Source organism: Mus caroli, chromosome 10, assembly GCF_900094665.2.
Source record: "Mus caroli chromosome 10, CAROLI_EIJ_v1.1, whole genome shotgun sequence".
Lineage (NCBI taxonomy): Eukaryota > Metazoa > Chordata > Mammalia > Rodentia > Muridae > Mus > Mus caroli.
The window spans coordinates 53,047,973-53,075,605 of NC_034579.1; the positions used below are offsets into that span (position 1 = coordinate 53,047,973).

Consider the following 27,633-nt stretch of genomic DNA (forward strand, 5'->3'; position numbering starts at 1 on the left):
ACTTCTGTAAGTTAAAAGTTATCCAGAGAATTTAGGAGCTGCTACAACACATGCCTACTATTTCTCAGTGTTAGTGTATCTCAAAGAAAAACTGAACAGGTAGGAGCTTGTGTGATAAAGTTGAACACACCAAGTACTATGTGCTGTTGTATAGCTGGGAAAGAGGTTTTGTGTTTTAAACGAACCTTTTTTCATTTTATGAGGCATAAATCCTCCCTTGAGAGCGCCATTCACTAGGAGAGTCTTGCCATTTTTGAGGCGGGCCCCCACTGAGGTCTTTGCTAATATCTTGTAGTTGAGGCAGTTAATTGTCTCAACTGCTTATGACCCTGTAGCCCAGGCTGGCCTCCTGCCTCCACCTTTCCTGCCTATACTCGATTATTTTTGAACCACCTATGAAAACTGGCAAAGGAGTATAATCAGCAGTTAATTCGCTTAGCGCTCAGACATGTCCTGATTTTTCTGTGATTGTAAATCACTTTTGATGAAGAGACCCTGTTAGTCGAATTCTATGTAGTGCACAGTAAATTTTACCCTGTAGTCCCTGTGGTCTCCAGCCCTGGGGAGCATTCTGGCTCTCGGCTGTGCAGAAGTTATTCGCCTTCCTGCTGGCCGAGCCAGCGCGCTCAAGGGAAGATGGAACTCCCCTTTTCTTTTTCCTTTCCTTTTCCTTCCTTTTTTTTTCCTTTTGGTTTTTCGAGACAGGGTTTCTCTGTGTAGCCCTTGGCTGTCCTGGAACTCACTCTGTAGACCAGGCTGGCCCGGAACTCAGAAGTCTGCCTGCCTCTGCCTCCCAAGTGCTGGGATTAAAGGCGTGCGCCACCACTGCCCGGCAGAACTCACCTTTTTCATGCTTCACATTTATGACGGGTAAAAGACCTGGAACTGAGAAACTCTTAAGGGGCAACCGAGAACTGAGTTGTAGTGTATCCTCCTATCGGCTTCCGGCGTCCCCGGGGGCGGAGCCAGGCGTCGTGACGTACTACCCGCCCTGACGTGGCTGTGAACGCGGTTTCCCGGGCGACCGCAGTCTGAGACCCACCATGGAGCGCAGGGTGGTCAAGCCACCGGGGCAGGATATGGTAGTGGAGCGTCTCAAAAGCCGCTACGGCCTGGCGGGAAGGTGCCCCGTGGAGGTGAGATGGGTGGAGGCTGCGGTGGGCTCTGCTGGGCGGCTGCGGGAGGTCGCTAGCCCTGCCTTCCTCGGGGCGGCTCACCGGAGAGCGCCCGCCCTCGGGGAAACCGCCTCGACGGAGGGGGCGTGGCTTTGGTCCTGGTAACCAACGCTGGCGGTGACCAAAGTGCTGCAGGCACGGAAGACCCTGTAGTTCCTTCTGGAAAGCATCTTACTCCGAAGTAATTGCAAACTTACAGAAAAGTTGTGGCGATGTGCATTCTTGTAATCCTCCCTTGAGAGCGCCATTCACCAGGAGAGTCTTGCCATTTGTGAGGCGGGCCCCCACTGAGGTCTTTGCTAATACCCTGTGAGAGGTCGGCCAGATCACATCTTCGATGAATCCTGGAAGAACAGAAGCGGGAGACCAATTGCATACCTCAGTTTGCACGACCGGATTCGGTTTTTTTATTTTTATTTTTTAATCCTCACCCTCCTTTGATGACAAGAGTTAGGTGTTTACAGTTCAGCTGAGAAGCCTGCTTGACTGCCCAGCATGGTCAAGGTTATATAAAGCATAACAGTGTTGTCTTCAAAAAAATCATCTGAGGTATGGGAACATCATTTACCCTGACTTCTCCAGAAGGTGAGCAAGGTCGCAGGCATTCCTCTGTTCCCTCCCACATTTGCTGGCTTTCCAAAACCCCTTCTTGAGAAATAGCAGTATTTCCCAATGTTCCCGTGACCATGACACAAATTCATTCTATCGTCACATAACCTTAATTGAGACTCTGACACATACTCCTCTAGCTTGCTTTTCCTGTGAAGCACATTCTCTTTAAAAGCCTTATTGATATTTTCCAAGAAATTTAGTATTGCGACAATAAACAGGATAGTGTATAGTTTGTACACAGATTACCACAATTATAAACTTTTGTAGAAAGCGTACCCTGGTGCAGATACTACCTGGGGTCCGAACATTACATTTGGTTGTGTGTGGTTGCCTTTAATCTACGACAGATGTCCACACCTAGTTTCTTGTAACATTAGTGCTTGCACAAGGTGGAAGACGTGTGTGTTAGAATGTCTCTCAGTTTGAGTTTGTCTAACGGATAGCTTCTGATTTGATTCTGGTTTTGTATTCTTGGCAGGAAAACGACATGACTGGTGTGTGGGCTGCTCTGATGAATCAGCAGGTACATGCTGTTTGTTTGTCTAATTAGTGATGCTGATCTTGGGTTGAGTGGTGCCCCTAAGTTTGTCCATGCTAACCTTTGTAATTATGGAAAAGTATTTTAAGCAAATAGGTCTTAGTGTTTAACTTAAGTGTATCTTTCTCCTCACCTAGCATGAACTTTCAGATTTTGACCAGACTAAATATAAAAGAAGAATTGTGACCTCCCCAGGTAAGCCAAAAGAAAATTTTGTATATTTGAGTATTTTAACAAATTTAACTTGAGAGAGATTTATAGAAATGTTTAGACCTAGGCTTATTGTTGCTCATTTTTCATTTAAAAAAATATTCAGTCTGGTAATCACCTAATTGTGAATTTAGAGTTGAATGTGTGAGGTGTCTTCTAAAATTAAATTTATCGAGGGATTTGTGTGTGTGTGTGTGTGTGAGAGATGTAATTTATAATATGCGTGCCTTTTACTTTTCTTTTGTGGTACTGGGAGTCGAATCTAGACTATTAATCCGTTCTAAGGAAGTTGATCAGTGCTTAGCAAGTGCTCAGTCACTAAACCATGTCCCCAGCTGGCATGTTTGCTTTCGAAAATGTTTAAAAAAATTGTACAGAGTATACTGCACGGAAAATACTAGTAAGTATTATTTAGGCAAGAAAGAATGTACCAGCCGGGCAGTGGTGCTTTAATCCCAGCACCCGGGAGACAGAGGCAGGTGGATTTCTGAGTTTGTGGCCAGCCTGGTCTACAGAGCAAGTTCCAGGACAGCCAGGGCTACACAGAGAAACCCTGTCTTGAAAAAACAAAACAAAACAAAACAAAACAAAAAAAGAATATACCAGAATAAAAAATAAAGGGAAAATTTATCAAGTAAATGTACTTGGAAAACTGTGGGTTGTAGTGTTTTTTGATAAGCTGAAACATTTTTATGGTAATAATATTAACAATTAATCCATTAACTTGTTAATACTTCAGAGCTAATATTTATTAGTTAAACATAATAATCATTAAACTTTGGTAGTTACAGCATGAATAGTGTCTTTAATTTCATCAGATATGGGAGCTGGGACTGAGGACTGGCTGGGACTGAGCTGGGTCTGAGGACTGAATGGAACTGGCTGGGTCTGAAGACTGGCTGGGACTGGCTGGGTCTGAGCTGGGTCTGAGGACTGACTGGGTCTGAGCTGGGTCTGAGGACTGGCTGGGACTGGCTGGGTCTGAGCTGGGTCTGAGGTAAACTGGAGAGCTGTATAGGTCTGATTTATACAAGTCAAGGGGCTCAGTCTAATTTCTAAAATATGTTACATAATGGTAGGAGACAAACTACACTCTTGGATAAAAGCATAAATGAACTTGATGATAAGTTAAAAAAAACAGTGAAATACCCTGTCTGTAAGGATTTGAGTACAGCACTTTCAGAAAAGTTACGTGTGATATTAAAGGCAGAATGGTTACAGTTTCTGGAATATCAGAATTAGGTCTGTAGACAGATCAATTAAAGGGAAAAAAAAAGAGGTAACCAGTTAAAGTTGGTTTTAAGTAGTAGTCAAAAATAGCTGGGTGTGGTGGTGCACGCCTTTAATCTCAGCACCCGGGAGGCAGAGGCAGGCGGATTTCTGAGTTTGAGGTCAGCCTGGTCTACAGAGTGAGTTCCAGGACAGCCAGGGCTACACAGAGAAACCCTGTCTCGAAAAAAAAAACCAACAACAACAAAAGCAAAAACAAACAAACAAAAAAAGAAATGACTGCAACTACTCTGGATCTTTAGAATTTATTAGAAGAAAGGGATGATTTCCACCTCTAACCCAGACAATGAAGAGAGATTAAAAGGCTTTAGAGATTAGCAGACTTTTAAAAAAAATCGACTTGGACTAGAAATTATAAGATTATCTGGTAATAAAGTGTGCATTCACTGAGTTTATAGGCACTAGTGGTATAGTCACTAGTCACTACAGTCTAAAACTGTAAGCATCCTTTGAGACCTGAGTCTTAATGACTCAATATGCACTGATTGATTGTGCTTCTTGAGTTCACAGCAGAACTTCTGGAAACTGTACGGAACACCAGCAGTTTTCAAATTTCTTGCCAGTGTCTGTATAGCTTTACTTTGTGGTTTATAATTTATAAATATCACTCGAAAACTGCTGGTTTTTTTTTTTTTTTTTTAAGTTGAGAATCATTTTGTAACAGAATTGTCAACTGTTATATACCTGAAATTCTTTGGTACTGTGTGATGTTTCTGTGTTGTATGAAGAAAGCTAGAATACTACACCCCCAAATATGTCCCTTAAATTTAAATACTATAAGAAGCACTAGAGTCAGAAAAACTTCATGAGATGGAGAAGATAGCTTAGTTGGCAAAGTGCTTGCTTTGAAAGCATAAGGACCCCAGTGTGGGTCATCCAGAACACGGAAAATCCCCGTTAGGCAGTATGCCCTTGTAACCTTGTTCCTGGGAAGGTAGAGATGGGTGGATTCCTGGGAATTGCTGGCCAGTGTCTCATCACTTGTTTAAGAACCTAATCTTTGTTGAAGATTCTATGTATGTCAGAGGTCTAAGCCATGCTTTGAGTAAACTTTCACTGAAGCTTCTCTGTGTGAAGTGTACTGTGCATTAATAAACTTGTTTGCTTTACTCTTGTTAGCTTGTCTTTGGTCACCAGTGTTTCTCCCAGGTATGAATTTATGAGAGTTGAAGAGAGATTGTATTTGCTCCCTGACAGATATATTTGTTTAATTAAAAATTTAAGGGAGAATTGATAAACCATGTGCCCTTTATACAGTGACTGAGGTCATACTGCAGCATGCATTGCAGGAGCCCCATCTTCCACCCTACCTCCATTCCTCGCAGTGTGTGTGTGTATGTGAGTGTGCATTTCTTGTTTTTCTTTTTTTTTTCTTTTTGCTCTTTTTTGTTTTGTTTTTGAAAGAAAAAAGTACATTGGGAAGGAAAATGGGTAGGATCTGGGAGGAGTTGAGGACAGGAAAATATAAAAATATATTGCATGAAAAAATGTTTTCAGTTAAGAAAGCAATGATGGGGTTAGAGAAGTGGTTTAATGGTTAAGAGTGCACACTGGATGCTAGAGAGGTGGCTCGGTACACACTCTGCTCTTGAAGAGGATACAGGTTTGATTCCCTGTACCCACGTGGCAACTCTAAACCGTTTGTAACTCCAGATCCAGGGGATCCAGTACCCATTTCTGGTCTCTGCCAGGCACTATTACACACAGTCATACATGAAGGCAACACATTCACATTAAAACAGAAACAAACCCAGAATGCACACTGCTTTCCAAAGGACCTAAGTTTGGTTCCCAACACTCTCATTGGTTAAAAATCACCTATAACTTCAGCTCTAGGAGAAGGGAGATCTCACACTAACACCCTGTTCTGGTTACTGGTATACACACACACACACACACACACACACACACAATCTCTATCTATCTATTCATCTATCATCTATCTAATCTATCTATCTATCCATCACCTATCTATCTGAATGAATGGCAGTTAATTATCATTTGTAAAATTTTTGCGTCAGATGTGGGGTTGTTTGTGCCTAGCACTGAGAAGAGGAACCTGTGTGACCTGCACTGTATCTAACTTGTCTTCAACCTTCTGAACCACAGCTTCTAAAAGGGTTAGCTCTTTGTATTAAAACATTAAATATTTAGAGTTTTTTTTTTCTTAAAAGTTCATTAAATGTTCAACAGACATGCCCACATCTGATGAAGACAGTTCTCCCAGAGACTCCTTTAGTCTCTAGCTGAAATTGACTGTTGAAGCAAGCCAAGAGACCCAGGCTGTCCACCAACTCCTTGTTAGTCTTCCTGTCCCCGACTTCCCAGTGCTGTAATTATGCCCATAACAATGCCTAGTTATTTTGAATTTTTGAAATATGCATTATTTATGGATGCTTGCTGTGGTAGATTATACCAGGTAACTGAGTCAGTAATTGTGGTGGTTTGAGTAAAGATGGCCTCCCTAGGCTCATAGGGAGTGGCACTATTAGGACATATGGCTTTGTTGGAGGAAGTGTGTCACTGGCGGTGGGCTTTGAGGTCTTAGAAACTCAAGCCAGGCCTAGTGGTTCATTGTCTCTTCCTGTTGCCTGTGGATGTCAGCTACCTCTCCAGCACCATGTCTGCCACCACCTTGCTTCCACTATGACTGTAAGCGACATGGCATCTCTTTACAGAAATTGAAGCCCTAACCAAGATAGTAATCTATTTTATATTTATCTGAAGGGAGTGTCTTTCTTTCTCCTGAATTTGGATAGAGGCTTACAGTTGTTAAAAAACAAATGCTCTGGGACCTGCTATATAGGTGGCAAGAAGGTTGGGTTCTGATTTCCAGGTAATACAACTGGTTTGGATCGGTTCTCTGGTCTTTAGGACCCTAACGTGTACAAGAGACTTATATTTAAGGCACCTAGTCTTACTTCAGAGTCATTGCCTGGATCAAATAAGAGTGGAAGAGCAGGAGGCTGGAGGGATGGCTCAGAGGTTAAAAGCGATGATTGCTTTTCCTGAGTTCAATTCCCAGCAATCACATGGTGACTCACAACCATGTGTAGTGGGATCTATTGCCTTTTCTTGTGTGTCTGAAGACAGCTACAGTGTACTCATGTAAAATAAATAAATAAATCTTTAAAAAATAGAAGAGCATTGTGTAATCAGTAAAGTACAATATGAATATGAAATTCAGTGTGTATTCTCTAAACTCACATTAGAGAGACAGTGATTTTTTTTCTTTTTTTTAAATTAGGTATTTTTCTCATTTACATTTCCAATGCTATCCCAAAAGTCCCCCATACCCTCCCCCCACCCAACCCCCCACCCACTCCCACTTTTTGGCCCTGGTGTTCCCTTGTACTGGGGCATATAAAGTTTGCATGTCCAATGGGCCTCTCTTTCCAGTGATGGCCGACAAGGCCATCTTTTGATACATATGCAGCTAGAGACAAGAGCTCCGGGGTACTGGTTAATTCATAATGTTGTTCCACCTATAGGGTTGCAGATCCCTTTAGCTCCTTGGGTATTTTCTCTAGCTCCTCCATTGGGGGCCCTGTGATCCATCCAATAGCTGACTGTGAGCATCCACTTATGTGTTTGCTAGGCCCCAGCATAGTCTCACTAGAGACAGCTATATCAGGGTCCTATCAGCACAATCTTGCTAGTGTATGCAATGGTGTCAGCATTTGGAGGCTGATTATGGGATGGATCCCTGGATATGGCAGTCTCTAGATGGTCCATCCTTTCGTCTCAGCTCCAAACTTTGTCTCTGTAACTCCTTCCATGGGTGTTTTGTTCCCAATTCTAAGAAGGGGCAAAGTGTCTACACATTGGTCTTCGTTCTTCTTGAGTTTCATGTGTTTTGCAAATTGTAACTTATATCTTGGGTATTCTAAGTTTCTGGGCTAATATCCACTTATCAGTGAGTACATATCATTTGAGTTCTTTTGTGATTGTGTTACCTCACTCAGGATGATGCCCTCCAGGTCCAACCATTTGCCTAGAAATTTCATAAATTCATTCTTTTCCATAGCTGAGTAGTACTCCATTGTGTAAATGTACCACATATTTTGTATCCATTCCTCTGTTGAGGGGCATCTGGATTCTTTCCAGCTTCTGGCTATTATAAATAAGGCTGCTATGAACATAGTGGAGCATGTGTCCTTTTTACCGGTTGGGACATCTTCTGGATATATGCCCAGGAGAGGTATTGTGGGATCCTCTGGTAGTACTATGTCCAATTTTCTGAGGAACCGCCAGACTGATTTCCAGAGTGGTTGTACAAGCTTGCAATCCCGCCAACAATGGAGGAGTGTTCCTCTTTCTCCACATCCTCACCAGCATCTGCTGTCACCTGAATTTTTGATCTTAGCCATTCTGACTGGTGTGAGATGGAATCTCAGGGTTGTTTTGAGTTGCATTTCCCTGATGATTAAGGATAGTGAACATTTTTTCAGGTGCTTCTCTGCCATTCCGTATTACTCAGGTGAGAATTCTTTGTTTAGTTCTGAGCCCCATTTTTTAATGGGGTTATTTGATTTTCTGGAGTCCACCTTCTTGAGTTCTTTATATATATTGGATATTAGTCCTCTATCTGATTTAGGATAGGTAAAGATCCTTTCCCAATCTGTTGGTGGCCTTTTTGTCTTATTGATGGTATCTTTTGCCTTACAGAAGCTTTGCAGTTTCATGAGGTCCCATTTGGAGAGACAGTGATTTTGATCTTACTTTTAGGAGGCCAGAATGAGACCATTAGTATTTGACTAATGTTTTTCCTGACAGATGGTTTAGATCCTTACAGCTCTGGAGATAAAGTTGGTTCATCACCGAGATACCACGCTGATGAAAGGAATCATCCCACTACACCTTTCTGCAGTTCCTTCAAACATTTAAATGTGAACTGGTAAGGCATTTAGAAGAATAAATACTATTACTGTGCTTTTAGCAGCTCAAGAAACAGTAGTGGAGAAGAGGGGTGTGTGTGTGTGTATGTGTGTGTGTGTGTGTGTGTGTGTGTGTGTGNGAGAGAGAGAGAGAGAGAGAGAGAGAGAAAATCCTTAGTCATAATAGTCTACTATGAGTATGCTGTCCTGCCAGTAGATACGGGTCACAAATAGTTATTACTTGAAAGTGTCTAGTCTGAAAAGAAATATACTATAAATATAATATTTATACTGAGGTACTTCAAGATAATGTAAAACCCTTTTAGTCTGTTCTTGTCACTGTGACAAAGTCTGTGACATTAACAAAAGAGGGGGGTTTATTTTGGCCCATGGTTTCAGAGTTATAGTCCATAGTTGCTGGCTGCCATATTTCTAGGGCTGTCGTGATGCAGAATGTCATGATGGAACCTATGGTAGAGCAGAGAGCTACAATTTATGGCTCCTGGGAAACAGAGACAAGACAAATCTTTGAAAAACATGTCTGCCTACCAGATGTGCAGGCATAAAGAGGGAGCAGAAAGTGAGGGAATCAATGATTGGCCCCACTCGAGCCCCATGCCATTAGAGAGAGCCCACCCCACCACTATTAATGATATTCTGCAATGCTTACAGACAGGAGCGTAGCACAACAGTCATGATGAAAACAGCTGATGAAAACAGATGCACAGACATTAGGCAGAGCTCAGGGAGTTTTGTGGAAGAGGGGAGGAAGGATTAAAAGATAGAGAGGTAAAGGACACCACAAGAAAATCTTCAGAATCAACTAACTTGAACCCATAGGGGCTCATAGAGACTGAACTACCAACCAGAGCGCATATGTAACAGATTTACAGTTTGGTCCTAATGTTGGACCTATAACATCAAGAGCAGGGACTGTGTCTGACTCTGTTGCCTGCCTTCCCCCAACTGGACGGACGGTCTCATCTAGCCTCAGTAGAAGAAGATGTGCCCAGCCCTACTACAGTTTGAATTGCCAAGGCAGGTTGATATCCATGGGAGGTCTCCCCTTCTCTGAGGAGAGAGAGGAGAAGGACAGGAGGCAGGGGAAGTTTCAATTGGGATGTAAAGTAAATAAATTAAGTAATGAAGTAGGGAGAGGGGGGAGAAAAACACGTTGGTAGTGACCAGCTTTCTCCAGTGAGGCCTCATTTCCTAACTGCTCATTTAGTGTGATGAATAATTAGTGGATTAACCTGTTAATGCAGTCATCTGGGGACTTGGAGCCCCGAGGAGTACTTTACACATGACCATAATAACCTTCATATCTTAACGTTCATTCTGTGGTGCAGTGACATTTTATATGTACTGTGAAAGTCTTGGCTCATTCTGTTTTTAATGTCCTTCTAGAAGAATGACCAAATGTGTCTGTAAGCAGGCGAGTCGTGCTGCCCTGAGGTAGCCCCAAAGCATGGCTTCTAGTTTGTAGGGTAGCTGTTAATTATCTTAATCAAATTAAAGACCACAGTGCCCATCTTATCAGAGTTACTGGGTTTTGGAAGAGTTTGGTGGCCGCAGATCATTCTAAAAGTTTTCAACTGTTTTAAACATGCAGACAGATTGAAAAGCACATGCAGAGACTTTCAGGAATCTTAACTTAGTTTGTATGTTTTACGCTCATAGTCTTTTGTATTTAAAAATGATTTCTGCATTTTCCTTATTTGTGGTGTTGCTATCTGAAAAGCAGTTTTGTTTGTTTGTTTTGTCAGTGGTTGTAGTGAACTTCCGGATTTCTGATATTTATATTGTTAAAGCCTAGGTGATGAACTGGATTCTTTTCATGACTTAAAGAAATGGGAAACAGAAAAGGAATTCATGGGAGATGGTCATAGAGATGGTGCCTCCAAAATAACAAAGCAGTCTTTCAAAGAAATGGAAACTGGTAGGAAAGTTTGTAAGGGAATAGTAATTTGTTATGTATAGAAAACCATGCTTACCTCATAGCAGTAACTGCTCCTTAGGACTCTATGTATTTCTGTGTTCTGAGTTTTTATATACCATATTATACTTTGTGTACTTGTCGTTAAGCTAAAGGAAAAGAAAAATAAGCATACTGTTTTCTGGTTGTCTTCTTCCATCCTCAAAACCTATCCAAATAAATTGATGGTTAGTTGAACTTTATGATGCCTTTAGCTTCTTTACAGGTTTTTCTTTGTGGGAAGGACCTCCTAGAATCTGACCAACCCAGGGCTTTGAGAAAGTACTGAAAACTGCTCAGTAGCAGGGCTTTCTGTCTGCCCGAGTAGATCCCACAGTTTCCTCTGGCTCTCAGGGAAAGCAAGACCAGAAGTGGTGTCTACTCTGTCCCTTTGGCTGCAAGGTGTGGGGCACACCGCCCTGTGGAAGCCCTGGGCACATGCAGTCTCCATTTCTTTTGTCTTCTTTGCCCTACTTCATTCCCTTTGTTCCATTGGTCTCAGCACTTGAAGATGATATCATTTGTGTTTCCCATTAGGTGACCAGTTTTTTTACTGAAAACATAAGAGAAATTTACTTTTAAAAGTTGAATGTATTTGAGGGCCCAGGTTAGGGATTGGCTAGTCAGGTATGGTTTTTCGCTCATTTGCTTATCTCAGTAATGAAACTTTAAAAAAAAAAAAATCATTTGATTACATGGTTTTGTTTTCAGTTATGTTTTCACTCAGTAGCTCAGGCTGACCTTGAACTTGTGATGCCTGTGCCTCGGTCATTTGCTGGGATATGGGTATATGCCAGAGATCAATTAGGTTTTCGTGTTTTGAGAAAGGGTTTCTCTAAGTAGTTCTGGCTGTCCAAGAGCTCTCTTTGTCCTCAAACCAAGCTGTCCTCAAACGTAGAGATCCTCCTGCTTCTGGCTGCTAAGTGTAAATTATGTATGTATGTATGTATGTATGTATGTATGTATTTATTTATTTATTTATTTTGGCTGGTTCATGGTCTGTCCATGGGGGAGTATAATGAAAGATTCTTAAAGCATGAGTTCCCAAGGACACTGTGACAGAGAATTTTGTTTTCTAAAGTTTGAGTTTTTATTGGCTCATACTCTTTATGGTACTGGGTTTCATAGGACTGCTTTTCATACAACTATGGAATATACTTAGAGCATATTTTCTCTATATTAACCCATCCCACTTCCTGTTATTCCCTTTTGTCTCTAGAAAATCTTGCTTTTATCTTCATGTCATGTATACATACACAGTTTTATGTGTCTATTTTTTTGTTTGTTTGCTTGTTTTGAGACAGGGCTTTACATAGCCCTGGCTGTCCTGAAAGTTTTATCGACCAGGTTAGCCTTGAACTCACAGAAATGTGTCTTTCTTTACCTCCCAAGTGCTGGAATTAAAGGTGCCTGACACCATGTCCAGCTCACATGTCTTTTTATTATTATCGTTTTTTTTTTTTTTTTTTTTTTTTTTTGTTTTTTTTTTTTTTTGTTTTTTTTTTTTTTTTTTTTCATTTTGGTTTTTCAAGACAGGGTTTCACTGTGTATCCCTGGCTGTCCTGGAACTCACTCTGTAGACCAGCCTAGCCTCATACGCAGAGATCTACCTGCCTCTGCCTCCCAAGTGCTGGGATTAAAAGCGTGTGCCACCATTGGCCAGTGTGTGTAATTTTTTTGAGGGGGGAGGAAGCACACATGTAAACGTGTGTGTGGATGCCATCAGAGCTGGAGTTGCAGGCATTTGTGGACAGAGTACCATGTGGGTGCTGGAAATCAAACTCTGGTCCTTTGAAAGAGCATCAACTTTTGAGACATCTTTCCAGCCCTTAGTTTATGCATCTATATAAAAATCTATAATAAATAAGAGAAAACGACATATTTGTATTTGAGACTGAGTCCATTCACTTAATATTATAATCTCCAGTTGAATCCATTTTTCTACAAATGACAGAATTCTGTTCTTTATAGCTGAATAAAATTGTGTGTATGTGTGTGTTCATGTGTGTAGTGTATCCCATTTTCTTTGGTTATTCTGTTGTTGAAGGATCACTAGGTTGGTTCTGTCACTTGTCTTCTGAATAGTGCTGCAGCAAACATGGATGCACAAGTGCCTGTGTGGCACATTGACTTTGAGTCCTGCACCAGAAGTGATATGGTGACTGTTGTAATGGTAGATATATTTTTAGTCTATTGAAGCGCCTAAACTGATTTTCTTAGAGGCTGGACTAGTTTATATTTTACTTTTTTAAAAAAAGGATTTATGTGTGTGCATGTTTTACCTGTGTGTGTGCGCATCATGTGTGATCCTGGTTCCTACGGAAGTCAGAAGAAGGCATCAGATCTCTGGAACTGGAGTTATGGATGCATGTAGCTTACAGTCGTCTGACCTCGATCCTCTGCAAGAGCAACAGGGGCTCTTAGCTGAGCCATCTCGCTAGCCCCAGGGCTTCACTTTTTGTAAGAGAGCGTTTATTAGCAGAAAGAAGGTTCTGATCTATACAATATTGGTAGGGATTGGAAGCAAGTGAAATTTATCCACTACTGTTTAGACTGTTTAATCACTTTAGAAAACAATTTGTTGCCGGGCAGTGGTGGCGCACACCTTTAATCCCAGCACTTGGGAGGCAGAGGCAGGCAGATTTCTGAGTTCGAGGTCAGCCTGGTCTACAGAGTGAGTTCTAGGACAGCCAGGGCTGCACAGAAGAAACCCTGTCTCGAAAACAAACAAACAAAAAACACCAAAACTATTTGTCATCATTAGTAAAGTTGAACCTGCACATAGATCCTAAAAGCCAGGAATTTTGCTATTAGTTATGTTTATACCCTAGATAAATTTCTGAACATGTGTGGTAGGAGCCAGATGCATGAGTGTGTAAACTCTACCTGAGCAAAGCAGCTTAGATACATGTCTGGGAGAATGTTATTGTATATTTATAAAATAGAATAAGCAGTAAAGACTTATAAGCCCATCATTCTGCAGTCAGTATGTTCAGAGAAGATGTTAGTGTTTAAAGGGAGAGGTTATAGAAGTCATGTTAACCACAGGCATATAAAGTCTAAAATAGACAAAACATGAACTTTTAAAATGTTGGTAGAGGGACTTAAAAGCAAAGGCAATGGTTAGCACTGTAAATCAGTTGGTGGTTAATTTGGTTTTAGGGTGCAGAGGGAAACATGATTAGGAGTTTATGAGGTAACATTCCATGTCTTGGACTAGGCTAGTTAATTCATGAGTGTTTTCATGCACATTATAGTTAAGTCTAAAACAATTTCAGATTTACCAGAAATGTTTCACAAAGTGCAAATCATTATTTATACACTGTATCCATATCTTTTGTTACATTTTACCAGTTTTTTTTTTTGCTATATCATTCTTTCCATATTTTCTAACAATACTGTAATGTTTATTTAAAGCAACACTTTCTGAAGATTCTCTGTCTGAAAACATTTTAAATTTTTGCAGATGCCCTGATGACTAGCATGGCCTCAGGACTTGAGACTGAATGCTGCAGTGGTTCCATTGACAGTCCTCTGAAGCAGGCCATGTACCCAAGACCCAAAGTGTCAAAGAAGCAGGGTGTGCTTCCACATGAAATAAATCAAATATATGATGAATTATACCAGATACATATGAAACTGCAGGTAAAAACCAAATGCTGAATTGAGAGTTCAGAAATATTTGTGTTCTAAGACTATCTGCAAAACTTCGGTGTAAGGACTTTGATTTCAGTTATACATAAACAGCTCAAGGCAGTTCAAAAGGGGCAGATTTGGTTGATAGGAACTGTTGAATGGAAAATGTAGTAGCTGAGAGAAAAGTCAAAGCAATGCTAGTTTGCTGGTAGGTGTGTCTTAGATATTAGACTGTCTTACGTTTATTTTCAACCCAGCCCATTCTTTTTTTTTTTAATATTTTTTATTAGGTATTTTCCTCATTTACATTTCCAATGCTATGCCAAAAGTCCCCCATACCCTCCTCCCCACTCCTCTACCCACCCACTCCCACTTTTTGGCCCTGGCGTTCCTCTGTACTGGGGCATATAAAGTTTGCAAGTCCAATGGGCCTCTCTTTCCAGTGATGGCCGACTAGGCCATCTTTTGATACATNTGCAGCTAGAGTCAAGAGCTCCGGGGTACTGGTTAGTTCATAATGTTGTTCCACCTATAGGGTTGCAGATCCCTTTAGCTCCTTGGGTACTTTCTCTAGCTCCTCCATTGGGGGCCCTGTGATCCATCCAATAGCTGACTGTGAGCATCCACTTCGGTGTTTGCTAGGCCCCAGCATAGTCTCACAAGAGACAGCTATATCTGAGTCCTTTCAGCAAAATCTTGTTAGTGTATGCAATGGTGTCAGCGTTTGGAGGCTGATTATGGGATGGTTCCCTGGATATGGCAATCTCTAGATGGTCCATCCTTTCGTCACAGCTCCAAACTTTGTCTCTGTAACCCAGCCCATTCTTAAGATATCAAACAGAACGTGCTGATAAAAAGTGTGTTATTTGAAGACATTATAAATTCATTGTTGTAAGTACCTCTATAAAAGAAGTCCATTGGCATGAGTTTAGTGCAGTTCGTATGCCTCTTTTTATTGAAAGCAATCATATATAACTATGAAATAATTGAAACTATGATTACTGTGGTATTTAAGAACAAGATTATTTTTATCCTAAATCAACCAGAAAGTATTCTGGGAAAGACTGAGCCTGGTCCTCGATGGGAGGTAGAATTTAGGTAGGAGAACAGTGAGAACAGCATTCTGGGTACAAATGGCATTGACCTGATGTGGTAACACATACCTTAGGCTCAGCCACAGGGTGGCAGAGGCACGTGGATTTCTGTGAGTTCAAGACCAGACTGGTCTACACAGTGAGTTTCAGGCCAGTCAGAACCATATAGTGGGACCCTGCCTTAAAAAGAAGATGGTGTCCATGGTCCTTCTGCAGCAGAGGGCCACGTTAATGTCTATGGTCGGTCCTCCTACCAGACACCATGCTAAGGTCCATAGCACATGCGGAGGCCAGAGATTCACGGTTAAGAAAGAATGGCATGGAACCTTCTGTAACAACCCTCACCTACCTCACCTCCCCTAAAAATAAGCCTACCCAGAAAGCCATTGAAGAGAACTTAGAAACTGTGGTAAGGATGTTGAAATGTAGCTCTGCACAATTCATGGCTTCTGGTGGTGAGGAAGGACTCAGTTTTCTTAAAAGGGATGGCCACTGGGAGTGTGACCATGCTCCAGTGAGTATATAGTTGACACAGACTGGACAACGACCTCCTCCTTCCTTCTCTTCCTCCTCTTCTTCCCCATTCTCTTCTTCCTCCTCTTCCTCTCCCTCCTCCTCCTCTTCTTTTTCTTCCTCTACTTCTTTTGGGGTGAGGAGATCAAAAGGGTGGGTGGTAAGATCTGGGATGGCTGGGGAGTGTGATTGAGCTGTATGATGTGAAACTCCCAAATAATCAGTAAAAATACTGTGTTAATAAAAGAAAAGAAAGAAAGAAAGAAGAAAGAAAGAACTAACGAAGGAGGTGCTTACAAGGAGAAACTGCCAGGTGGTGAATTAAGCAGACCCTGTAGTGAAACAAAGTTGTGAAAATCCATGCTGGCTATCTTAAGGAGTTTTAGTCTAAAGAGCCCCTGACTGTGAGATTAGTAAGCTGGGTAGGATAGGAAGATGTGATTTCAATATAAAGTAATTAGAAATGGTTTGCTTTGATTTTTGGTTTGCCTTGGAGGTTCTGATCTATGATTGTCCTAGTTTCCTTTCTGTTACTGTGATAAAACACTGTGGCCAAAACCAACATGGGGACATCCAGATCACAGTCCATCATGAAGAGGAATCAGGGCAGAAACTTAAGACAGGAACTAAAGAGAGGCAAGAGAGCCACACACTTTAGTAACTTGTGCTCCATTGCTTGCTCAGCCTGCTTTCTTATACAGCCCAGGATCAACTACCTCAAAGTGGCACTGCCCTTAATGCCTCTTTGCCTCAGTCATTAATCAAGAAAGTGCTCCACAGACTTGCCTAAAGGTCAGTCTGATGGAGAGGTTTTTTGTTTAGTTTTGTTTTTTGTTTTTCCTTAATTGAGTTTTCATCTTCCCAGATGACTCTAGCTTATATAAAATTGATAAAAACTAAAACAGTGACTGTGGTATAACAGCATATGATAAAAGCATTGACACAGCCAAACTCCTTTTATAGCCATCAACTAAAGGAGAAAGTACCAGGGTCCCATAATATGCCTCCAGAGTCAACTCCAGTGACCTAAGGACTTTCCATGAGCAGGTACCTCTAAAAGGTTCTAGCACCTTCCCTTACTACCAGTGTGGGGACCAAAATACATGGTACTTTGAGATGTGTCCAACTCACAGACCACAGGCTATGAAAGCACACTTGCAATTATTTTGCCTGACACACGATGTTGTCATTTGTGAAACTTATGCTTGAGAACTGTGCAATGGAGTTATAAGTCAAAACAAACAGAAACACTTCGTGTTTTATAAGTCTATAGTTTTGTATTGGATCCTATTCATAGCTGTCCTGGACTGCGCTCCACTATGGGCTGTGAGTTGGACATGCCTAATTCTCAACTACAGTATCTACGTTTAGGTTAGTATATTAAGTTGTCATCAGTTAAGAGCTAGAGAGGTGACAGAATGCGTACTGACAGTGGCAGTCTGATGATGTCTTGGATTAGGATAAGGGCCAAGGATATAGAGACATGGATGAACTGGAGAAATATTTAAATGATGGGTTCCATTAATGATACTGAGATTATTTGAGTGTGCAGTAAAGCTTAGTCAAGGAAAAAAACCATGGATTTTTAGATGTGGAGCAGTTGAATAAATGCTGAAGCTGTTTGCTGAGCTATAAAACTACATTTTAAATTTATAACTCATTAATTTTATAATCTGTTACTATTTTTAATATACTCATGGAGTTGTACATCATATCAACCAAATTTAAAATATTTCATCATCTCCAAAAGGCAACCTCTAATCTACTTTCTGTCTCTGTGGATATCTTGCATATGATATCCTACAGTGTGTAGTCATTTGTGACTGGATCCTTTCGTTTAGCATATTTTTAAGTTCTTTGTTGCCTCATGTATTGGTGCATGTTTTTTTATTGCTAAGTATTACTCTGTTATATATCACATTTTCTTGCTTTATTCATTAATTGGACATTGGGTAGTGTCCCAGTTTCATTTCTGTTACTGTGATAAAATACTCTGGCAAAAATCAACACAGGAGAAGGAATGGTTTATTGGCTTGCAATCCCAGGTTGTAGTCTATGTGTCTTAGGGTTTCCATTGCTGTGAAGAAGTATAATGATCAAGGAAACTCTTAAAAAGGACAATATTTAATTGGGGCTTGCTTACAGTTTTACGAGGTTCAGTTCATTATCATCACAGGGGAAGCATAGCAACATCCAGGCAGACTTGGTCCTGAAGAAGGAGCCGAAAGTTCTACATCTTGATCTGAAAAGACTGTCTTTTGCAGGCAGCAAGAAGGAAGACCTCTTCAGCACTAGGTAGAACTTGAAGATAGGACCTCAAAGCCCTCTGCACTGTGACACATGACCTTCAACAAAGCCACACCTACTCCAACAAGGCCACACCTTTCACTAGTGTCACTTCTTGTGGGCCAAGCATATTCAAACCACCACATTCCTGGCCCCCATAGGCTTGTTCAAACACATGAGTCTATGGGGGCCATACCTAGCCATAGCATAATACAAAAGAAATTTAGTCCAACTTCAAAAGTCTCCATAGTCTATAACAGTCTAAACAATGTCTAAAAGACTAAAGTCCAAAGTATCTTAGGAGATTCATCATTTATTATATATAAGTACGCTGTCGCTATCTTCAGACAACCTAGAAGAGGGCATCAGATCTCATTACAGGTGGTTGTGAGCCACCATGTGGTTGCTGGGATTTGAACTCATGACCTCTGGAAGAGCAGTGAAGGCTCTTAACCACTGAGCCATCTCTCCAGCCCTCATGTAGTCTTTTAGCCATAGTCCTCTATAAAGTCAAAAAATAAAAAAAGCAGATCACATACTTCCAACATATAGACATTACCATTCCAAAACATAGGAAAGAGAACACAGTAAGGAGATACTGGACCAAAGCAAGACCAAAAACCAGCTAGGTAAACTCCGAACTATGCATTTCCATGTCCAATGTAAAATGCTTTTCAGATTTCCAATTCCTTCTATCTTTATTGATTGCAACAGACTTCTTTCTCTTGGGCTAGTTCCACTCCCTGTTAGCAGCTTTCCTGAGCAGGTATCCCATGGCTCTAGTACCTCTAACATCTTAGGGTCTCCAAGGCAACTTCAACTTCATAGTTTCTTGTTCCAGTGTCTGGGATGGGCACATGATCTTCTGGGCTCCTCCAAAGGACTTGGGTCACTTTTCCAGCTCTGTCCTCTGTAACACTCAGGCTCTGGTTGACTCCACTCCATTGTTGTTGTTCTTGGTAGTCATTCCACTAGCATTTCTAATATGCTGAGGTCTTCCACTGCAATTAAGCTTCACCAGTAGCCTCTTATAGACTCTCTTCAAGGTGCTAAAGCTGCCAAGTTCTGCTGCTTGCTGGGGCTGGAACATGGCCTTCCTTTTCTATTGCATCCTTCCTTGCCTAAGCTTGGCTGTCCTAAAACTTACTCTGTAAACTGATCTTGTACTCAAGAGATCTGTATACCTCTGTCTCCTGAGATTAAAGGCATGTACTACCCTTTATTCTTTGAACCATATGTTTTGTATTTTTCCTTTCTAAGCTTGCTAAAGTTGATCAGAGTGTTCTTCATAAGAATGAACCACAGGGGCAGAGTCTATGCTAATTTTTTGAGACTTCCTGTATCAGTGTAAATTAATCTACATCTTTTTACCTTAGCCTCACGCAGACTCTTTGGACAAGGGCAAAAAGTAGCCACAGTTTTCACCAAAATATCCCACGAATGATTTCTAGACAATATACTAAAATTTTCCTCTGAAACATCTTGAGTCAGGCTCCCACAGGTGAAATCATCCTCGACACCACTGTCTTCCATGTTCCTACTTAAGCCCCACTTAAAACACTCCAATGCTTTCCAAATCCAAAGTCCCCAAATCTATATTCTTCTAAACAAAATATGGCCAGGCCTATCACAGCAATACCTTAATACCAATACCTTGGTCCCTGGTACCAACTTTTGTCTTTGGGTTTCTATTGCTGTGAAGAGACAACATGACCAAGGCAACTCTTATATAGGACAACATTTAATTGGGGCTGGCTTATAGGTTCAGAGGTTCAGTCCATTATCAAGGTGGAAAAGCATGGTATCATCCAGGCTGACTTGGTGTTGGAGAAGGAGCTGAGAGTTATCATCTTGATCCAAAAGCAACCAGGAAGAGACTGTCTTCCACAGGTAGCTAGGAAGAAATTCTCTTGAGCACTGGGCAGAGCTTGAACATATGACCTCAACGCTTTCTCCCACAGTGACACATTTCTTTATCAAAGCTACACCTACTTCAGAAAGATCACACCTCCTACTAGTGCCACTTCCCATGGATCAAGCATATTCAAACCACTACACCATAATAGCAGGGACATCAAGGCAGCAAGACCTTAAAAGCAGGTAGTTATATCATATCCACAGTCAAGAGCAGATGAATCTTGCTTGTCTAGCTTTTTGTTCTGTCTTACATAGCTCAGGACCCCCTGCTGAGAGAGTGGTACTGCCCACAATGGGCTGGGCAAAACAGTCCCCCATAGACATGCTCATGGGTCAGCCTGCTCTAGGTAATCCTTATTAAAACACTGTTCCAAGGTAATTATAGGTTGTGTCAAGTTGACAGTTATAAAACTAACTAGTTATAGGTTGTTTACAATCTCGGCTCTTGTGCCGATGTTGCTGGGAGCATTTGTGTTTAAGTTTTGTATGGATAAATGCCTTCACTTCTCTCGGGATGCTGGAGTCAAATGCTAATTATGTTTAACATTTTTGAGGAACTACCAGACTGTTCCAAAGTGACCACACCTTTTCGCGTCAGCAAAACCTTTTGATTAAAACAGTGCCAGTGGATTAAAACATTATTTGCAGAATTTGTCAACTAATTAATAAAAATCGTTTAAATTGTTTATTTTGGTAGTATGAAACTACAGCACAGAAGAAATTCGCAGAAGAACTTCAAAAACGAGAACAGTTTTTAGCAGAACGAGAACAGCTGCTCTTCAGACATGAAACTGCCTTGAGCAAAATTAAAGGTGTGAAAGAAGAGGTTCTGACAAGATTTCAGATTTTAAAGGAGGTAATCCTACACTGTTCGCTCATCAAGCATCTTCTTTTCTTTGAGCTTCATTGTGGCAATCTTGCCATATTTGCTTACTTCGCCTCTCTTCCTCCTCTTTGTAGCCACACACACACACACATTAATTTTTCTTTTTTGTTGGAAATAATTTTTTTCATTCACTATATTCTAACTACAGTTTATCCTCCCTCATTTCCTCAGATCCTTCCTGCCTCCACACCCATTCTACTTCATGCCTTTTCTTCTCTCTTTAGGAAACACACTAGCAAACAAAAACAAAAAGAAAACCAACCAAAAAAAAAAAAAAAAAAACCAAAAAAAAACCATGAGAGACATATACACACACAAAAAAATGCACCAACAAAACACTCTAAAAATACCATTGAGTTTGTTTTGTGTTAGCTATCACTGAGCCTAGGGCCTGCCCTTAAGTGTGGTATGCATATTCAGAGAGACTCCATTGGAGAAAACCAGTTTTTCTTTGTGACCAGTTAACAATTGAAGATAGCTTCTGGGTTTGAACTTGTGTTGGGATCCCATCTGGTTTGGCCCTATGCAGGCCCTGTACATTCTGCCACAGACTCTATAAGTTCATATGTGCGTCAGTCTTGTGTCTGCAAGGCACCATTCCCTTGCTGTTTTCCGTCCCCACTGGCTCTTACAGTCTTTCTGCCTTGTCTTCCACCTAATATCCTGAGCCCTAAGGAGAAAGATACGCCAGACATCCTATTTAGGACTGAGTGTTCCAAGGGCTCTCACTCTCAGCACATTGTCCAGTTGTGGCTCTCATTAGTTCCTGTCTCCTGCAGCAGCAAGCTTCTATGATGGCTGGTCTGTGAGCATAGCAGAATGTCATTAGGAGTCATTTTATTGCTATGGTCCTTTAGCAGAACAATAGTATTTGGTTTTCCTCTAGGCCCGTGGCCAATCTTGTCCCTGTTTTTTGGCCGTCTGAGCAGTGTTAGGCATGGCTTCCATCTCTTGGAGTGGACCTTAAATTCAGTCACACAGTGGTTGGTCACTCCCACAGCTATTGAGTCAGCGTATCATACAGGCAGTTCACTGTTGTGGATTGACGGGTTTATAGCTGGATTAGTGTTCACCTTTCTCCACTGGTAGTGTGCTGGGCACCATAAACAGTCAGTTGGGCACCAGCACAGCTTCTCTGTGTTCAGTGAGATTTGTAGGTGTCTAGTTCCCCTTCCTTGGGAGTTCTTTTTCTTCACCTATTCCCTTAACCTCCATGGTTACACAGATTGTATGCCTATCCAAGGCTTAGAAGCTAACACCCACATGTAAGATAATGACATTTTGTCTTTTTAGGTCTGGGTTACCTCACTCAGGATGATTTTTCTAGCTCTATCCATTTACTTATGAATTTCGTTTTTCTTTAAGGCTGAGAAATACTCAGGAATATGTAAATGCACTACATTTTTATTGGCCATTCATCTGTTGACGGTCACCAAGGCCATTAGCATAGAACAGCAATGAACATGGTTGAAGTAGTATTTCTAGTAGGATGTAGAATCTTTTGACTATATTGCCTGTCTTAGGGTTACTGCTACTGTGATGAGACACCATGACCAGACCAAGGCAACTTGGGCAGGAAAGGGTTTGTTTGGCTTATGCTTCCACGCCACTGTTCATTATCAAAGGAAGTCAGGACAGGAACTCCATCAGGGCAGGAATGTGAAAGGAGGAGCTTATGCAGAGGTCAGGAAAGTGTCCTACTTACTTACTGCCTTGCTCCCCATGACTTGCTCAGCCTCCTTTCTTATAGAACTCAGGACCACCAGCCTCAATAAAGCTTGGTCCTCCCCATCAGTCACTAATTAATAAAACACCCTGTGGGCTTTTGCTTTTTGGTCTTACATGGACATTTTCCCAGTTGAGGCTCCTTCCTCTCTTGATGACTCCAGTTTGTGTCAACTTGATATAAAACTAGCCAGCGCAATGCCCAAGAGTGGTAAGCTAGATCTTGTGGTAGATCAAATTCCAGTTCCCTGAGGAACGACCGCACTGATTTTCATAGTGGCTGTTCATGTTTGCACTCCTACCAGCAATGGGCAACTGTCTCCCTTCCCCCACATCCTAACCAGCATGAGCTATTAGTTTTATTGATCTTGGTCATTCTGATTCTGGTCAGATGAAATCTCAAAGTAGTTTTGGTTTGCATTTCCTTGATGACTAAAGATGTTGAACATTATTACTTTGTTTCTCAGCCAGTCCCAGCAACCACATGGTGGCTCACGATCGTCTATATGGGATCTGATGCCCTCTTCTGGTGCACAGGTGTCCATGTAGAGAGAGCACCCATATACATAAAATGAATAAATAAATCTTTAAAAAAAAATTAGGTGCCCATAGGTATGTGAATTTATCTGGGCCTTCAATTTGATTACATTGATCAATATGTTTTTATGCCAGCACCATGCTGTTTTTATTACAATAATAGCTCTGTAGTATAACTTGAAGCCAGGTGTGGTGATACCTCTAGCAGTTTTCTTATTATTCAGAACTGTTTTAGCTATTCCATGTATTGGGTTTCGAAATGAAAATGAAAGGTTTCTTTCTTCAATTTCTATGAAGAATTGTGTTGGAATTTTGATGGGGATTGCATTTAATTTGTAGATTGCTTTTAGTAGGATGTCCATGTTCATAATATTAAACCTACTGATCTATGAGCATGGGCGGTCTTTCCACCCTCTGATAACTTCTTCCATTTATTTCTTCAGTGCCTTTAAGTATTTATTATACACTCCTTTCAATTGCTTGGTTAGAGTTACTCGTGTGTGTGTGTGTATACACATATACACATGTATACACATTTATTTAACGAAAGGTTTATATATGTATATATGCCTAAATACATTTATTAGAGTTTTTTGATGGAAGAATTCCAGCTTTAATTAATGTTTAATAGCATTTGATTTATTTTATTTTTTTTGGTGGGAATTTAACTTGGGACCTTGGGCATGTTAGCCCTACTGATACGGGATTCTTCGCTGTTATTTTGATTAGACTTCCCTTTCTTCTAGCAACATGGTACGGAAATTGAACACTTAACTGAAGCTCTTAAGGAAAAGAATAAAGAGAACAAGAGAATGAGGTCCTCCTTTGATACCCTGAGAGAGCTGAATGATAACTTAAGAAAACAGGTATACCTATTCCATATGTATTCGATGTTAAGATGATATTTAAGAAATTTAAGTCAGTCTTAAAACATTTTAGCTAGAAAGAATTCAATAATTCTGTTAGCTTTATTATAACATTCTTGTAAACATAAATATTTAAATTCCTGTTTCCTCTTTTTCATCTAGCATATACTTGGCAATTTTGGCAATTTGAAAAAATTAAAAATAAAAGAGCTTTACTAAATTACAGCAAGCACAGGGACTGAAGAGATGTCTCAGCCCTGACTGCCCTTCCAGAAGACTGGGTTCTAACATCCACATGGCAGCTCACAAGTGTCGCTACCTCCAGTTCTAGGGGGATTTGATGCCCTCTTCTGGCCTTCACATGTACTGCATGCATGTGTACACAGACATGCTTGCAATCAAAACACCCATAAGTACATTATTTTTAAAGCACTCATAAGAAAAAACTTAGTAAATTGAGACTGGATCAACTTCCTCTTTATATGCAGTCTAGGACCCAAGCTCTCAGATAGTACCACTGAGTTTTAGGGTAGGTCTTCCAACCTCACTTAACCTAATCAAGAGAATCCCTCAGCAGCGTGTCAGAAGGCTAACCCAGTTTAATTCCATATAGATGGGGACCTTCCTTGTGAATGGTTACAGACTCTGGCTTGTTGATAGTCAACATCATAGGAGTTTTGAAAATTTTTCATAAAATGTAAAGTTTCTTAGCTACTGCTAACATTTTCGAACGAAGTGGGAATTTTTAGCTGTTCTGCTACACTGATTAAGTATCTGATAAGATTAGACAGTACACTGAGAAATAATATCAAGATAGGTTACATCTTTTATTGAAATATGTAATTTTTCTCTTCCTCAGCTAAATGAAGTAAGTGAGGAAAACAAGAAGATGGAGATTCAGGCCAAAAGGGTCCAAGCTCGTTTAGATAACTTACAGGTAAGTTGCCTGCTTTTCTCTCATATGTGTGTGTCTGGGTGAGTGTATGCCATGTGTGTGCAGTTGACTACAGAGGCTATAAAAGGGCATTGGAGTCCCTGAGACTGGAATTCTAGGCGGCTGTAAGCTACCCAAATAATATCTGGTCCTCTGGAAGAGCATTACCTTTTCTTAATTGCAGAGGCACCGCTCTAGTTCTTGTCATAATTTTTAAATTAACTCTTTTATGTATATGTGTATTTGTGGTATGTATGTGTGTACACTCTGTGCACACCTGGTGCCCATGGAAGTCAGAGAGGATGTTGGATTTCCCTGGAACTGGAGTTACATATGGCTGTGAGCCACTATGTGGGTGCTGGACATTGAATTAGGGTCCTCTGGAAGAGCAGCCATACATCTTTCCAGCCCTGTCTTGAACTTTTAAATGATTCGCTGCGTTTTGTAAGATTGCTCCTTAATTTCTGACTATGTGCTGTTGCAGAGGAAGTATGAGTTTCTGACAGTGCAGAGACTGAAAGGAGACTCCCATGCTGCTCACGAAGTCAAGAGTTCAAAACAAGAAAAGGCCCCAGCTCCAAAACCCTTCAAGGTATGATGTAAGGAAATGCCTCCAGCAGAGAGCGAAGAAGTTTTCTTCAAACCTTTGACGATTTTTCTTTCTTTTTAAAGTAAAATGTAATTGTTTTGAAAGAATTCATCTTAATTATTTTATAGAGACGTATCTGTGTAATTATTTATACACACACACACACACACACATACATGCACACACATGCACACATACACATACACATTTTTTTCCTTTCCAACCAGAAACAAAACAGTGTTCAGCACTGCCTTTGTGGCAGTGACAAGTCACAGTTTCTTTAAAGTTACTTGTTAATAAAGTTATTTTCTTGTCAAAACCACGCACTGACTGTGTTAGCTTTTATCAACTTACTTGATTTGCACAAGAGGTTTATTTTAGTTCACGATTTGAGTGATTTCAGTGGCTGTTAGGTTTCTTTGTTAGCTTTACATAAGTTAGGTCATCTGGGAAAAGGAAGTCTGAGCAGGGGATTTCCCAGATTACTTGTAGGCAAGACTGTGGTGGTTTTTTTGTTGTTTTTTTTTTTTTTTTCCTTTTTTTTTTTGATTGCTGATTGATGTCTTCTCTGCTGTGGGGTGCCACCCTTGGACAGGTGGTCTTGGTGGTATAAGAAAGCAAGCTGAACAAGCCATTAGAAGCAGCCAGTAAGCAATACTTCTCCATTATTTCTGTTTCAGTTCTTGTGTCTAGTTCCATCCTTGGGTTCATTTTATGATGAACGATGATCAGGTTGTGTAAGCCAAAGAAGCCCTTTCCTCCCCAAGCTGCTTGGCCTTAGTGGTCATCACAGCAATAGAAAGCAAACCAGGATAGGGCCTACAGTGAGGCCAGACTTCCTGACAGACAGAAGGACATGTAATAAAGCAGACCTACACACCTACCTCATAGCCAGGAAACAGAGTTGGAGGAAGACCAGGTCCCTAGTGACATTCCTCCACTTCCTACTTCCTGAGCCCTACTTCCTAGTTTCCACTTCTCCCAACCATGATTAGCTCACAGGTGATCATCATTGACTAAGTCGTTGTTAGTCTGTCACTGACTGAGTCAGAGCTCTCATGATCTGGATAATCTCCCCCTCCAAGCCCTGCCTCTCAACACTGCAGTTGGGTTGGGGGCGGGGGACGTTTTCTACTCAGATCATAATACTACCCCTGACTGGGCTTGAGGTATAAATCACATATAACAACAAACTATAGTTTTCTCATGTAAAGTATGGTGAGTTTTGGTAAATGCTTTTCCTCATACCATGTATAAACAACTGTAGCAACAGAATGTTCCTCTCTGTCCTTGTCTATTCATTTCTGCCAGTTGGAAGTGTTGACTTGAATTCTTTGTTTGTTTGTTTGTTTGTTTGTTTGTTTTACATTTCAAATGTTATCCCCTTTCCCAGTTTCCCCTCCGAAAACCCCCTATCCCATCCTCCCTTCCCCTACTTCTATGAGGGTGCTCTTCTACCCACCCACCCACTTCCATCTCACTGCCCTAGCATTTCCCTACACTGGGGCATCCATCCTCCACAGGACCAAGGGGCTCCCCTTCCATTGATGCCAGATAAGACCATCTTCTGCTACATAAGCAGCTCGAGCCATGGTCTCTCCATGTGTACTATTTGGTTGGTGGTTTAGTCCGTGGAAGCTTTGGGGGTATCTGGTTGGTTGATATTGTTGTTCTTCCTAAGGGGTTGCAAACCCCTTCAGCTCCTTCAGACCTTTCTCTAACTCCTCCATTGGTTTCCCCATGCTCAGTCCGATGGTTTGCTGCCAGCATCTGCATCTGTATTGGTCAGGATCTGGCAGAGTCTCTCGGGACACTATACTAGGCTTCTGTCAGCAAGTACTTTTTTTTTTTTTTTGAATTAATTTTTTTATTAGGTATTTTCCTCATTTACATTTCCAATGCTATCCAAAAGGTCCCCAATACACCCCCCCCACGCCCCTACCCACCCACTCCCACATTTTGGCCCTGGCATT

At 41.1% G+C, this 27,633-nt stretch overlaps 1 protein-coding gene across 5 annotated transcripts in view; it reads left to right on the plus strand.

Moving 5' to 3' along the window:
• The first annotated feature begins 1,016 nt into the window (after positions 1 to 1,016).
• Positions 1,017 to 27,633, plus strand: part of Ccdc138 (coiled-coil domain containing 138) — a 58,646-nt gene continuing 32,029 nt past the window's right edge. Inside the window, exons 1-10 of one of the 5 annotated variants that reach the window (XM_021174251.2) lie at positions 1,017 to 1,136; positions 2,266 to 2,310; positions 2,463 to 2,520; positions 8,602 to 8,722; positions 10,514 to 10,641; positions 14,144 to 14,322; positions 20,821 to 20,979; positions 24,018 to 24,137; positions 24,997 to 25,074; positions 25,556 to 25,663. In XM_021174251.2, coding sequence (XP_021029910.1) covers positions 1,044 to 1,136; positions 2,266 to 2,310; positions 2,463 to 2,520; positions 8,602 to 8,722; positions 10,514 to 10,641; positions 14,144 to 14,322; positions 20,821 to 20,979; positions 24,018 to 24,137; positions 24,997 to 25,074; positions 25,556 to 25,663 — 1,089 coding nt within the window. In that variant the 5' untranslated portion in view covers positions 1,017 to 1,043. Of the gene's footprint in view, positions 1,137 to 1,207; positions 1,761 to 2,265; positions 2,311 to 2,462; positions 2,521 to 8,601; positions 8,723 to 10,513; positions 10,642 to 14,143; positions 14,323 to 20,820; positions 20,980 to 24,017; positions 24,138 to 24,996; positions 25,075 to 25,555; positions 25,664 to 27,633 lie in introns of those variants that run through there. The other 4 variants (XM_029482172.1, XM_029482173.1, XM_029482174.1 and 1 more) reach the window with 4 other exon arrangements.